The sequence below is a fragment of the Aethalodelphis obliquidens genome, unplaced genomic scaffold (assembly GCF_003676395.1).
Source record: "Aethalodelphis obliquidens isolate GAN/ISIS:26980383/991018 unplaced genomic scaffold, ASM367639v1 scaffold5, whole genome shotgun sequence".
NCBI classification, from domain to species: Eukaryota; Metazoa; Chordata; class Mammalia; order Artiodactyla; family Delphinidae; genus Aethalodelphis; species Aethalodelphis obliquidens.
Genome location: NW_020837949.1, coordinates 50514995 through 50530828, shown reverse-complemented (window position 1 = coordinate 50530828; position 15834 = coordinate 50514995). Strand labels below are relative to the sequence as shown.

At 43.0% G+C, this 15834-nt stretch overlaps 1 protein-coding gene and 1 pseudogene across 5 annotated transcripts in view; one reads left to right on the top strand and one right to left on the bottom strand.

Moving 5' to 3' along the window:
- Positions 1-15834, bottom strand: part of OSBPL3 (oxysterol binding protein like 3) — a 206580-nt gene that overhangs the window by 65592 nt on the left and 125154 nt on the right. For all 5 annotated transcript variants that reach the window (XM_027102367.1, XM_027102370.1, XM_027102368.1 and 2 more), the window contains 3 exons: positions 3239-3355; positions 2756-2809; positions 1101-1214 (listed from right to left, as the gene is read on the bottom strand). In XM_027102367.1, the coding sequence (XP_026958168.1) occupies positions 1101-1214; positions 2756-2809; positions 3239-3355 (285 nt within the window). The remainder of the gene's footprint in view (positions 1-1100; positions 1215-2755; positions 2810-3238; positions 3356-15834) is intronic.
- LOC113618323 (alcohol dehydrogenase class-3 pseudogene) lies at positions 8505-9678 on the top strand (annotated as a pseudogene).

Sequence of the window (15834 nt, the reverse complement as noted above, 5' to 3'; positions counted from 1 at the left end):
AAGTTTTCTACATGCAGCCCTACAAGACGAGCACTGGAACTCCCATTGTCGGGGTGGGAGGGTGGTGAGAAAACTGAGACTTTCAGAGATTAAATCATTTGTCAAAGGCTGAAAGCTAGTAAGTAACCAGGCAGTCAAGATCTGAACCAGATCTGTATCTCCGAAGCTCTTGCTTCATGCTTTTAACTATCTATACCACCTGCAGGAGAAGGGGCAGAAGAGGGTAGTTAAGCAGCTTTCAGAGATACTGTTTGAAGACCCATCCTTTAGGGGAAAAATTTTTGACATCACTGTGGTATGAGAATTTTAATGAAATCCCTATAAATTTAGTCGAAGTTGTAAGATGGGGCTTCTCAGACTGAAGATCATATTTTATTTCAGGAAACATTTTTTTTTTTAAGAAGATGTTGGGGGTAGGAGTTTATTAATTAATTAATTTATTTTTGCTGTGTTGGGTCTTCATTTCTGTGTGAGGGCTTTCTCTAGTTGCGGCGAGCGGGGGCCACTCTTCATCGCGGTGCGCGGGCCTCTCACTATCGCGGCCTCTCTTGTTGCGGAGCACAGGCTCCAGACGCGCAGGCTCAGTAGTTGTCGCTCACGGGCCTAGTTGCTCCGCGGCATGTGGGATCCTCCCAGACCAGGGCTCGAACCCATGTCCCCTGCATTGGCAGGCAGATTCTCAACCACTGTGCCACCAGGGAAGCCCAAGGAAACATTTTAACCTGTAGTAAATGGTTCTTCACTAAAGATGGTACTGCCTGGGGGTAGAGGGGGTTTGTATTTGGAAACATGAAGTTTTCTGTTTTTTGTTTTTTTGTTACTGATGTCACAATCACAAGGGAGGGGGGGATTTAGGGGATAAGAGACAATGAGGCTAAATGTTCAGCAGTGTAAGAGACAGTCCTACACAATGAAGAACTGTCCCATCCAGATAGCAATAGATATATCCTTAGAAATACTTTCATAATGAAGATCTTCTACATGTTGGCTGGATGCTTTGAAATTCAAAAGGCATCACCAACGGTACTATAACTGACAATCCTTTCACAACATAAAGGAACTCTGTGCAACAGGAGACAGCATCTGGGAAGCAGTGTCACCTTCAGATGATAAATGTGCTCCTCGGTGTCGAGATCTATGCACTTTGACGACTTCTTCACAGACATCACCGAGAGCCCGACATCAATGCAGCCATGCAGCTTCTCTCTCTCTATCTGCAAAGGCACAAAGGGGGCCCCTTGAGAACCACGGTGTTAAAAACCATCGGAACATCCTTAACACTCTTTCCCTCTACCCTCCCCTTCCACACCCACTAACAGTAAACATAATAACTACACTTCTCCAGTACTTAGCGTGAACTAGCACGGAGCTTAGTGCTATACACACATCATCCTATTTAACCTGTGAGGGAGGAAACATCTCCCCTTTTACAGACGGGAGACTGAATTACAGAGGGTTAAGTAACAAGCAGTTTGCACATTGCAAAGTGAGGAAGCAAGGAGGTGAGGAAACTAAAAAGTTAGCCCCATGACTCCTATGACAGTGAATTCACCTGTTAACTTCACCGCCTCCTGCAGAAATAGTTTCCGGTGTCTAAATTCATTTGGAAGTGACTTAAAAAGAGGAGTAGGTTTGTTTTCTACATCTGTGACTCCATTTCTGTTTGGTAAATAGGTTCATTTGTACCATTTTTTAGATTCCACATATAAGCGATATCAGATGATAGTTGTCTTTGTCTGACTTACTTCACTCAATAAGACAATCTCTAGGTCCATCCATGTAGCTGCAAATCGCATTATTTCATTCTTTTTTATGGCTGAGTAATATGGTTACCAAAGGGGAAGGGGGGGATAAACTGGGAGCCTGGGATTGACATATACACACTACTATATAAAATAGATAACTAATAAGGACCTACTGTATAGCACAGGGAACTCTACTCAATACTCTGTAATGACCCGTATGGGAATGGAATCTAAAAAAGAATGGATATATGTATAACTGATTCACTTTGCTGTACAGCAGAAACTAACACAACATTATAAATCAACTATAATCCAATAAAAATTAATTTTAAAATTTCTTTAAAAGCTGAAGAAACCAAAAAAAAAATTTAAAAATAAAAATTAAAAGAGGAGTAAGGAAGCTAATACAGGCCACTGTGAGTCAGGCACTATGGCACGTTTCTGTATTCGCCCCAACAAGGTGAGCACCGTGAGAGAGGCGAAGAGAGGAAGACGGGAGGAGAGAAATGCTGGGTGAGAGAGGGACCCCTACGAGGGCAGGACCAGTAGTCATTCCGAGTCCTCAAGGGCTGTCCGCCTGGTGTTCACACACAGGGGAACCTCCCGTCACCTTCACCAAGGGCCTTCTCCACTAAACCCCTCAGTCCCCATAACAGTGGGAGGGACACGTTCTCTGTTTTGTTCCTGTTAGCTCACTGTGAAGAGGTCTCCCCCACCCAGAGAACCCCACAGCACAACCCTAAGACCAGAACCCATGCCTGGATACCCCGTAGGGTGTTGATAGGGGCTCCTGCACCTCTACTTGGTGGGTGAACTGAGCCCACCCAGAACCCAGAGCAGGGACAGTGGGGAGCAGGTACCTCTGTTCCCTGAGAGGGAACCACCACCCCTCCCTGATCTCCAGTTTAGGGAAATGCAATTCTCAAATATGCACAATCTCATCCATGAGCTGACAACCACTAGCCCTTTAGAATTCTTCAATAGCATACTGGATTAACAAGACGACTTACATCACTTTGGTTCTTGGCATATTTCAAGATTCCTTTGTCCAGATAGAAGAATCTCTGTGGGGAATAAAGCAGAATTCATTAAGACATTCCCAGGACTTCCCTGGTGGTGCAGTGGTTAAGAATCCGCCTGCCAGTGCGGAGGACACGGTTTTGATCCCTGGTCTGGGAAGATCCCACATGCCACAGAGCAACTAAGCCCGCGCGCCTAGGGCCCGTGCTCCGCAACAAGAGAAGCCACCGCAATGAGAAGCCCGCGCACCGCAACAGAGTAGCCCTCGCTCGCCGCAACTACAGAAAGCCCGCGTGAAGCAACGAAGCCCTAACGCAGACAAAAAGAAATAAAAAAAAAAAAAAGACATTCCATTTAAACATCCTTCTCTTGGTCTCCATGCTCAACTTCAAATTAAATGTAAGTGGTTAAGATCCGGGTCCTGAGTGGGGAGTGGAGGTGCAAACGAAGGTGCGTCCCAGGCCAGTTCTTACCTTGTGCCAGCCTTTCAAGGGCCATTTCCTTTTTTTCAGCAAAAATCCTTTCTGAATTGGTGGCTCCTGGGTGTAATTCATCTCTCCCCTCAGTCCTTCCACCACTTCCCAGCTGTCCTGTTCCAACAAAAGAGTTCAGGCTCAATGGCTATCTTTAAAAAAAATAGTAATGTTAAGAAGCACTCGATCCCATCAGTAAATCCATCCAAGATGATGAGACTGGCTGGGTGTGTTGGGGAGAAGAAACTCAAATTTAATTTATGTACGGTTCTTTGACTTTACAGATTTAATGCTATAATTTAGTGGCATCAAATTTTTTGTTGTTGTTGTTTTTGAAAAGCGCTCTCTCAGAAGGGAATGTCTCTGTCTTTTTTGGTGCTTGAACCTTGACAACCACAGCTAAAGGTAAAGACTTTCCTGTAAGTTCTATTTTTGTTCCCTTTGACATCATCAGTAATTCTCACTCACCACTAGACTTCGGTCTGAATTTGAACCCAAAGCTACATACATCAGGATGGAGGCTGGGCAGGAGGGGTAGGGGTGGCTGGGAAAATTGGCTGAAAAGTGTGAGACTGCATGCACGTTGGTAAACACAACACGTTGGTCAAAATGATGATTTAGTCACACTGCCTCCGAATTCTAGGTATTTAAATGTTGGAAATCTTGAAGCATCAAAAAAGGTGGTTCTGCAACAAGTATTTTCAACCTCTTTGCCCAGAAGTTTTGTTTTCTCCTCCTTTCGTTTCACAAACTTTGGTGAGGGGAAGGTGCAATTATTGCTCTACTAAGCTGTTTGCAATTTTGAGGTACAAGTAGTTATTACTATAAATCTTCCACTGTTAGCTATTTGGGTTATTTCAAGTAATTGACTAGAAAAGAATTTTAAAAGGAATACTAAAGAAAAACACTAAAAATTTATTTTTAAATGCTTGAAAATGCACATACCATTGCAAAATTACCCCCAGATAGACCAAAACTGACAACACTTCAGCTGGTTTTTATTTATTATTACTTTTACATTTTTTGTTGGGATATAACATACATGGAATGCGCAAATCTTAAGACTGTAACTTGAAGAATTTATATACCTATACCTACCATCCAGATCAGAGAGAAAACTTTTCCAACACAGGATAATTACGTTTTGACAAACATGTCTTTCCCCTCCTCGGGTTTACTGAGATATTACTGGCAAATAACATATGTAGGTTTAAGATGTACAATGTGATGATTTGATACACCTCTATTCCCTCACAGAATATACTATTTTTTGTGTGTGTGATGATAACATTTAAGATCTACTCTCTTACCAGCTTTCAAGTATATAACATTGTTAATTATAGTCACCATGCTATACATTAGAGCCCCAGAGCTTATTCATCTTACAGCTGGAAATTTGTACCATTCGACCAATATTCTCTCCATTTCCCCCACCTTCTGCCCCTGGTAGCCACCATTCTACTCTCTCCTTCTATGAGTTTGGCTTCTTTAGATCTGAATATAAGTGAGAACATACAGTATTTATCTTTCTCTGTCTGATTTGTTTCACTTAGCATAATATCCTCAAGATCCATCCATATTGTCACAAAAGGCAGGATTTCTTTTTTTATGGCTGAATAATATTCCATTGTGTATATGTATATATATGGAATATATGGAATCTTACATTTCCAGGGGATACATATACATCTTACATTTTCTTTATCCATTCACCCATCCAGTGGGCACGTGGATTGTTTCCATGTTGTGGCTATTGCAGATAATGCTACAACGAAAACTGGGGTACGGATATCTCAGGAGGCAAACATGTCATCTGGGCCAAATTTCATGTTGAATAACTTGCTCTTAGTCAAATCTCCAGCCTGCAGTAAGTGGTACAGGCAGAGGCCAGAGGGGCTGGGAGATGGACCTTAATAACCTGGGAGCAGAAGCAATTAGACCCAAGTCCCAGGCAGCAGACGGTCTAATGGGGAGGGCATGGAACCACAGAGAGTCCTGGGTGCTCTGGCTCGGTGTCTGTGTTGTCCTCAAGTTCAAGATATGGAAAACACCTGGTAGCAAGACCATTTTCCTACCTTAGTGGCTGAACACTTTGTATAACCATCCTGACAGATCTGCCTTATGTCTGATTGCACCTTACTCTCAATAAGGCTTAAGGTACATCCCAGAGTTCTCAAACATAGCACTGGTTGAAATCTGGAGTTGTAAAAGTTGAATTCTTCAATGGAAAAACCAAAGCTGAGATTCAGCTCCTAAATTAGAGGACTTTTTCAAAAAGGTAAAAATGTCAAACGAGATTCTTTGTAGCAATGATTACCAATTATTCAGTCACTTAATTACATCCAGACAATAAATGGAGAATGCATAATATTAAGTGATGGGAAGCCACACACACACAAAAATTCTGCTCACATTTATTTCAGCTCAAAAAAACCAGTCCTCAAAAAGTGTCTTGCTTGTCAAGATTTTACTGAATCGTTAAAATCATCAAGTTAAAAATTTCACCTCCTCCAGGAAGCCTTCTTCAGAGGAAAGTACTATTTCATCCCAGAGACTCCATCAGTATTTCATCTCACCTTCTGCTTATGATTGTATATGTGAGGTTTTATCATCCCTGGACTGGATAATAGACACCTTGAGGCTCTAAAGTGTCTGTTCACTTCTGATTTCCTCAATGTGCCTAACGTGTTATCCTGTGACTAGTATGCATCTGATTGACAAACGGATAAACTTGGTCCTGGAATAAGGCTGCAAACAGATTTATGTTCTTGGAATATCATTCACTGGCTTGCATTTGAAGTATGCCCAATATCTTTGGGCTAAATGACTATTTACAAATCAAATACAGCACATTCACATTTGTGAAAGAAGGTGTGTGTGTGTTATCACTGTTAAATGAAAATCTAAGGCTTGAAATCTTCTAAAAAGTACTCTAAGAAAATCAAGCCCTTTTGATTTGTTTAAGACTCCCAAGCAAAAGGCAACAGGCAGAGTGCTAATACTAGACCATCGTGCACATCTGCTGAAGACATTCAATTGTGCAAAATGCAAATGCCAAGAGGGATTAGACGTTATTGCATACTTTACAAAACTGAAAAACAAATGGAATGAGATCACACCTATAGTTTAAAGGATAACAAGGCTTAAATCTCAAAAATGTTTCAAGGATTCGTGTTAGAACTAGATTTCTCCTGAACTCTTGAGACACAGTATATGCCTACCAATGAGCCAATGTGGAGGGCAGGGGATTAGACTGGGTTTCTTGGCTCTTAAGGTAAATAAGTCAAACAGGGTTTGCACTTAGTACTACGAAATATCATCTTTTTTCCCTCACTTTATCTTCTATCTGGGCTCAGAACTTGAAACTCTTACGAGGTTGGAAGAGCCAGATTTGAAGAATTTAAGAAAGTGAAGGCTCTCCTTGACTGAGGAAGAAAGCACTGCAGCCAACTCCTTTTCTGGCTCAACATACAAATCCTCCCCCTCCCAACTTCCTTATCTGTCACCGTCCTTGAGTCATGAGGCTGAAACCTAAGAGCCAGCATCCAGCCAGTGGTTCTCAGTGGGTACTCTTCTCTCAGGCTGTGAAACCTTGGGGGCACTTTTAGTTGTCACAGTGATGGGGTGGGGGGTTGGTCTCTGGCATCTAATGGCTAGGGACCAGGAATGTTAGATGTCCTGAAATGTCTCAGTCTTGCACAATATAGAAGTTGTCCCACATCCGCAAGATTTTCCAAAGTGCCAAGAGACATTTTCATAGATGAAACCCGTTTATAATTATCCGAGCACAGAACTTAACTCTGTTTCATGTACTTACCAAAGTATTTTTGCATGGTTTTTAACACACTCTGAATTCTTGGGAATGCAACTACTGAATAATTGAGATAAGACTGTACTTCCTCCTGTTTGGGACTCTAGCAAGAGTCACCCACCATTTTGCAGAATCGTGTCACTGAAGCCCGTGCCACTTGCGGTATGTGAGTTATTAACACATCTCTATGGCTCTGCATTAGTAGCCGTCACCCCACATATAGGTGTATCTGACCACTTCATTATGTCCTCTGGTATAGTCATGTCTGGGCTTTTACATACTATAATGTATACTTTAACCACTTCTCTGAAGTTTCCTTTATTCACAGTAAAGTGTTATGTTGATATTTTCAAAATTATGTGGGCCATTATATTAAATTAATAATGAATTTCATTTGAGGAGAGTAAAGCCTTCACTGAAATACTGGTCATAAAAAGGGGACATTGGTATGATGGAGTTAAGAGCCACTGCTGATCCCGACACCAATTCTGTGAGAAGGAATGCCAGACCAGGACACAATATAGTGAAATCACTTTGAAACTGTAAGGGCTTGATTATTATAAGTCAGTCCTGTTAGTTTCATCTTCAAAATGTGTATCTTCCATGTCCCTTCTCCTCTGTTTCCCCGCCACCACCCGCCGATCTCATCAAACCTGATTTCCCAAGACTCCCCACTTCTACAATCATTTATGGGACCTCACTAGGTCCTACTCTCTATGCAGTGTAAAAATGAATACAACATAATATTTGTCATTTCCCTGCTGTGGTTTACTTGTATTTTTCCAAGCTCCCAGAATCTTCTCTTGTTCTTTTCCACCCGTACAAACACTTCAAGATTTTAGTTCAGTTTTCTCTTTCCATGAAATTCCTAAGTTACCCAAACGACATCAATCATATATTCCTGTAAATGATAGTAGTATTGCTGTCCATTACCAGGTAGTTTAGTATTTTATAAATTTTTTTTCCATTTTTATCCCCAGTGCTTTGCTCTTCTGTCCCCAAACAGTTGTAGGGGCCATCTTTTTAAGTTGTTTAGAACCCCAGCAAAGAACTGAGTATATAGTAAGAAAGAAAATAATTCTCCTGGGTTTATATTAATTGTTGGGGTCTCAAACAAAGAACATAGATTAAGGTCTCAAACCAAGTAAATGGCACTGGATGGTTGGTCAACAAGGAGATATTAAAATGTATCCACACTTCTAGGCAGGCTGCCATTCAAAACACAAAAGAATAGTGCCTCAGGAAACACTATCCAGTGGGGTGGATTGAAACAATATATAAATACAAAAATATAAACAACAAAAAGATAAAATGATTGAATACTTTCTAGCCCCATGAAAGCAGGAACCTTTTCTGTCTTGTTCACTACTTAATAGTGCATAGTATATGAAAGTGGTTAAGAATAAATCCTGGGATCTTTCATTGCGGTGGGGCCCCTCCCGAGTCCTCACTTCGCGCTGACTGGAATGCGAGGAGATGGCGAGCCAGGTCATCAAATGCAAGGCTGCAGTTGCCCGGGAGGCTAGAAAGCCTCTCTCCATAGAGGAGATAGAGGTGGCACCCCCAAAGGCTCATGAAGTTCGAATGAAGATTATTGCCACTGCAGTTTGCCACACTGACGCCTATACCCTGAGTGGGGCTGATCCTGAAGGGCGTTTTCCAGTGATCTTGGGACATGAAGGTGCTGGAATTGTGGAAAGTGTTGGTGAAGGAGTTGCTAAGCTGAAGGCAGGTGATACTGTCATCCCACTTTACATCCCACAGTGTGGAGAGTGCAAATTCTGTCTAAATCCTAAAACGAACTTTTGCCAGAAGGTAAGAGTCACTCAAGGGAAAGGATTCATGCCAGATGGCACTAGCAGATTTACTTGTAAAGGAAAGACAATTTTACATTACACGGGAACCAGCACGTTTTCTGAATACACAGTTGTGGCTGATATCTCTGTTGCTAAAATTGACCCTTTAGCCCCTTTGGATAAAGTCTGCCTTCTGGGTTGTGGCATTTCAACTGGTTATGGTGCTGCTGTGAACACTGCCAAGGTGGAGCCTGGCTCTACTTGTGCCGTCTTTGGCCTGGGAGGAGTTGGACTGGCAGTTATCATGGGCTGTAAGGTGGCTGGTGCATCCCGGATCACATCAATAAAGATAAATTCACAAGGCCTAAGGAGTTCGGGGCCTCTGAGTGTACTAACCGCCAGGACTTCAGTAAACCTATCCAGGAAGTGCTCGTTGAGATGACTGATGGGGGAGTGGACTGTTCCTTTGAGTGTACTGGTAATCTGAAAGTCATGAGAGCAGCGCTGGAGGCCTGCCACAAAGGCTGGGGCGTCAGCGTGGTGGTTGGAGTAGCTGCCTCAGGTGAAGAAGTTACCACTCGTCCATTCCTGCTGGTAACAGGCCGCACGTGGAAAGGCACTGCCTTTGGAGGATGGAAGAGTGTAGAACGCGTCCCAAAGTTGGTGTCCGAATATATGTCCAAAAAAATAAAGATTGATGAATTTGTGACTCACAATTTGCCTTTTGACCAAATTAACGCAGCTTTTGAACTGATGCATGCAGGAAAGAGCATCCGAACTGTTGTAAAGCTTTAAATTCCAAAGAGAAAAATTCTTCCATCCTTGTAACTAAGTCTTGTGGTCTGAGTGGAGCAGCCAGACAAGCAGGAAGGAGCTCTTTCAAGTTCACAGCTTCTTAGACCTTCATTAACTGACTCTGGGGAATAATGTTTTGCGTATAAATTCATAAACGTCTAATCAAGGACAAGGCTAATACTGTCGTAAGTCTGTTTTCTGGACTCTTCTTCACATAAATAATTGCTGGCTCATTAAGGAATATTTTTAACAATAATAAAAGGAACTTCTGCAAAAAAAAAAAAAAAAAAAAAGAATAAATCCTGGGCTTCCCTGGTGGCTCAGTGGTTGAGAATCTGCCTGCCAATGCAGGGGACGTGGGTTCGAACCCTGGTCTGGGGAGATCCCACATGCCACGGAGCAACTAAGCCCGTGCACCATAACTACTGAGCCTGCGCTCTAGAGCCTTTGAGCCACAGCTACCGAAGCCCGTGCACCTAGAGCCCGTGCTCTGCAACAAGAGAAGCCACCGTAGTGAGAGGCCTGCTCACGGCAATGAAGAGTAGCCCCTGCTCGCCGCAACTAGAGAAAACCCTCGTGCAGCAACGAAGACACAACACAGCCAAAAATAAATAATAAGTAAAATAAATAAATTTTTTAAAAAAAGAATAAATCTTAAGAGTTCTCATCACAAGGAAGAAAAAATTTGTTTCTATTTCTCTAATTTTGAATCTATCTGAGATGATGGACGTTCACTAAACTTATTGTGATAATTTCATGACGTATATAAGTCAAATCATTATGCTGTACACCTTAAACTTCCACAGTGCTGTATGTCAATTATATCTCAATAAAACTGGAGGGAAAAAAATGGTCCATGGTAGATATGAATAAATATGTTGACCAAATAAGCAATTACAATAGCTAACATTATTAATAATGTTACTACTTATCATCTATCAGGAAGTGTTCTAAACACCACGTGTACATTGTTGCGCTTAATCTTTTCACAATCTTGCAAGGTTGGATTTATTAGTATATTTTTTAAATGTCTTTATTGCACCTTCATTTTTTTTTTACATTTTTAAAACTAATAGACTATTTTTAGAGCACTTTTAGGTTTATAGGAAAATTGAAATTACAAAAAGTTCCATACACTTCCTCTCTCGCCACACACAGTTTTCTCTGTTATTAACATCTTGCACTGATGTGGCACATTTTTTAAAAAACAGATGAACCAATATGATACATCATTATTAAGTAAAGTCCATAGTTTACACTAGGGAGTCACTCTTTGTGATATACAGTTCTATGAGTTTTGCCAAATGCATAATGTCATATATCCACCATTTCAATAACATACAAAATAGTTTCACTTCCCTAAAAATACTCCTCCCTTAACTTTCATCCCCTCTCAGTCTTCCTGGAAACCAGTGTTTTTGGAATGTGGAAACCAAGGAAGAGAGAATAGGTGACTTTCCCCATGCTATAAAGTCACCTGACTACAAAGTCGATATTTTCAATCATTCTGCTACATATTACAGCACATTGTATATTCTACTGTAATTTAAATATGTACATTCTGATGATGAACAAAGAGTAAATGCCATGGGGCAGGGGGACGGAGGTGGCTAAGTCCAAGATCAGAAGCCATCTGAAGGAGTCAAGAAGCCCTGCCCTACAGATAGAGACAAGCAAGGCTGGGATCCTGAGCACAGCTGCCACGTCTCCCATCCTGCATCCCCCTGAACTGGGGCGGGAAATCAGCCTGTGCATTTTAATGCTGCCAAGTCTTTGCTCATTCGCTGTCTTACATCTGGAACATCTGCCCCACCTATTCTCAGCCTGGTGAATTCTCACCTAGCCCCACACCACCTCCTCCTTGGGGCAGAAGTTCTCTCCCTCCTCAGCACTTGCAGACCTCACTTGCACTCTCTGTCTCCCTAGCTAGAAGGTGGGTACCGTGAGGACAGAGACTGAGGCTGATTTCTTATCACCTCACTACCTGTGACACAGGCGCCCTAAATAAATATTTGCTGAACGAATAAGTCTGAGGAGCAAGAGGCTATAAAAAAGGGCCTCACAGAGCCCTTGGGGTCAGGGACTTTAATAATACGTGCTGGATTGGAGTGAACTGGTACTCAGGACAGAAAAAAGCAGAGATGTCACTTTCTCTCGTCTAAAGGCACCGGGTGGCAGGAAGTGGCTTCTACCATGCTTCACATACCAGTGACCCAGGAGGAGGACATGCACCCTGAGCTGAGCGCCCTGAGAAACACAGTGCAGGTGAACCTGGGCCCAGGGCAGATCAGGCCCTGCTGACTTAGCCCAACACAGCTGGGCTGATATCTGCCCTGGGGGCGTCAGGCTTAAAGCTCCCCAAGAATATCAGGTGGAGAGAGAAACAGGACAGGGTAGGGGGAAGCGGCTCCTAAAGGTCTTTGCTTGAGTTTAACTGAAGACAGTCTGGCGCTGTCATCTGGCATTAAATTCAGTCTGTTTCACTGAACATCTAAAAGTGCCAAATATAGAAAGCTGCTTTGTGGTGGGAAAGGCAACTAAGGATTTATTCATGCTCATGAGCTGGCAAAGTTCATTTCCATATTGCTGAGTGCACAAACTGAAAGCGCTTCCCCCCAGTACAGCTGTTTCCACAGCATACATCTCCTCTGCACCTTTCAAATGCTGGGTTCTCAGTCACTGCCCTTACAGTGATGTCAGAAATAGAAAACGATTTAAAACTTTAAATTCTTCCTGCAGCTGAAGAGTGTTGTGAAAGGAAGTTTTGTGGTTGCCTCTGTCTGCCATGACTGGAAAGTGGGCTGCTCTGATTATTTATTTAGTCTGTTTATCAGGCTTTTAAAAGTCACAAGGCAATCCCCAGCATTAAATCACATGGAACACAATTTAACATGACTTTAAAGGCATGTGTAATCTTCTAAAGCCTCAGGATCATCAATATCATCTTTTAGGACTGCATTAGAAACACATGGAAATGCTTGCCAACAGATTTCCAGTTAATATAACGATAGCTTTAACTGATGTCAGACCAATTCTGGACTTATATTTCAATCACTGACACTTGGAGTTGTTGCTTCTTGTCAATTGTTTCTGCCTCAACTCAGAGTTTTTGAACACCAACAAACCTGATAGAGAGAAAAATGAAAAGAATAGAGTGGGGGTGGGGTGGGTATGCAATCTAACGCAGTGCTTCTCAACTGTAACGTACCAATCACTGAAGATTTTGTTAAAACACAGAGTTCAGGTTCGTAGGGCTGGGGCGAGGCCTGGGCTTCTGCACCTGCACAGGTGAGGCTGCTGCTTTTGCCGGACCACAGAACCACTCCAAGCAGCCACACTCTAGGAGACCAGCCTGCCTTGAAGAACTGGGATTTGACTCAGTAGGCTCTGAGGGTAAAACCAGGGCCAATGGGTGAGAATTATAAGGCCCTGGACTCCACCTCTGCATAAAGGATGATTGTCTGATAATAGTCAGTGCTATGAAAAATAACAGAAACGACAAGGGCTATGAACGAGTATGTTCCCTAGTCACTGGGGAACTCTGTGAGAGGCTGGCATAGGTGCTGCAGAGGGATTCCTAGATTAGGAAGGAGGTCAGGATAAATGAGCTTGAGCTCCCTTCTAAATCTTATATCATAACCTCATGTCTATTAACTGGGTATAAAGTCTCAGTTATGCGAGGTAAGTTCTAGAGATTTGCTTACGACATTGTGCCAGCAGTTAACAATACTATTGTATCGTGCACTTAAAAATTTGTTAAGATAGATCTCATGTTAAGTGTTATCGTAATAAAAATAAATAAAATGAAATAAAAGAAAATAAAATATTGGCTGATAAAGTCTCCCCAAAAACAAATTAAAAATGAGTAGTATTGGGCTTCCCTGGTGGCGCAGTGGTTGAGAGTCCACCTGCCGATGCAGGGCACATGGGTTTGTGCCCACGTCCGGGAGGATTCCATATGCCGCGGAGCGGCTGGGCCCGTGAGCCATGGCCGCTGAGCCTGCGCGTCCGGAGCCTGTGCTCCGCAACGGGAGAGGCCACGACAGTGAGAGGCCTGCGTACCGCAAAAAAAAAAATAAATAAAAAACAGGGCTTCCCTGGTGGTGCAGTGGTTGAGAGTCCACCTGCCGATGCAGGGCACATGGGTTCGTGCCCAGGTCCGGGAAGATCCCACGTGCTGCAGAGCGGCTGGGCCCATGAGCCATAGCCGCTGGGCTTGCGCGTCCAGAGCCTGTGCTCCGCAATGGGAGAGGCCACAACAGTGAGAGGCCCACATACCGCTAAAAAAAATAAAAATAAAAAATAAATAAAAAATAAACATTCTTATCCTTGATCCAAATCATCAGTGACTTTCTTTCACCTCTCTGTAAGAATAACTGGTTCTCATCATGAGAACCTAGCAACAGATTAAGATCCCGGAGAGCCTCATGAATCAAAAAAGGAATGGCTTTTGTGTTATGTAGGTTATATTCTAGTTATAACTGAGCTTCTATTTAACAGGGTAGTCTCTAACTCAAAGGTCTAAGGCACCATATAGGTACTGGAGAAGCAAAGATGTGAAACCAAATGCTGGCCTTCAAACAGTTAACGTACATTAAAAATAGAGACACCACACGGTTGAAAACTCGTAAATGCCGGATGCGAGTCTCACATAAACCTGCTACAGACTCCTGTTCCAGGGCAGGCACAATCTCACATAGGGCTGGGTCCACCTTAGTGAAATGACTTGAACTGGGATATGAAGAAAAACTGACACAGTGTGAGAAAGCAGGGCTTCTGAGGCTACCCTGACAAATTACCACAGCGCTGGTGACTTAAAGCAACAGAAATTTATCCTCTAACAGTTCTGGAAGCCAGAAGTCCAAAATTAAGGCATTAGCAGAGCTATGCTCCCTCCAGAGACTCTAAGGGAGAATGTGTTTGTCTTAACTTGGGTTGCTGTAACAAATACCACAGACTGGGAGGGTAGTCCAAGATAAAGGTGCTGGTAGATTCGGTTCCTGGTGAGAACCCGCTCCTTGATCTGTAAACAGCTGCCTTCCCACTGTCTGCTCTTCCTCCATGCCTAAGAGCAAGAAGCTCTGTCGTCTGTCCTCTTCTCATAAGGGCATTCATCCCAGGATGAAGGCATTACCCTCATGACCTCATCTGAACCTAACTATCCCCCAGAGGCCCCACCTCTAAATGTCATCATATTGGGGGTCAGGGCTTCAACATATGAACTGGGGTGGGGCGGGCACAGACACAAACATTTGGTCTATAATAGCGTTCCTTGCCCCTTCCGGTTTCTGGTGGCCTTGGTGTTCCTTGGCTTGTATTCCCATCACCCAGATCTCTGCCTCTGTCTTCACACACATCACCTTCTCCTCCGTGTCTGTCTTCTCTCTGTGTGTTTCTTATAAGGACACTGGTCACTGAACTTGGGGCTGACCCGGATAATCCAGGACGTTCTCCTCATCTCAAGATTCTTAAATTTATTACATCTTTTACCAAATAAGGTAGCCTTCACAGGTTCCAAGGACTAGGATGTAGATATATCTTTGGGGGTGGGGGAACCATTCAGCCTACTACACAGGGCAAGAGGGACCACTAGGCCAGAGACTGTGGTGGGAGCTTGTGTAGAGGTGCAGAGGGAGACACAGCTGGACTCGATGGTAGGGCCAGGGTGTAGAGGACCTTAGAGAGATGTCAGATTATTCCAGGGAAGTCTCCTGTTTTGCCTAGGTCCTACTTACACTGTCACTTCTCGGCCTTTAGTATCAATATTTTAATAGCATCACATCACTTAAGTAGACTCAGACTTTCCCCTCCCTGGGAAAGAACTGTTGAGCCCCTTTGGTTCACATTTGCATCTATAGCTCCTAGAAAAACATCTAGTAACTGCAAAGCTAGTAAGCTGTGCTCTCAACAAAAGCATCTGAATCGGTTCTGCCTTGCTGTATCCTGCACTATGGCCAATGCCAACCGTGAATAAATACGCTGATTCTCTTAAGGTATCCATGTAGTTTCTATCAAACTAGTGTTTCTAAAACCCACCAAAATATATTTGCTATGTGTGTTATTCTGGAATTGCAGAACAGTTTGGATGGATCAGTGACTTCCAGAAGTGTTTTAAGAGTTTGGTTTCTTGTGCCCTTCAGAGTGTGGAAGGCAGCTGTCATTTGTAGACATGCAAAGCGACAAGCAAACCCTGA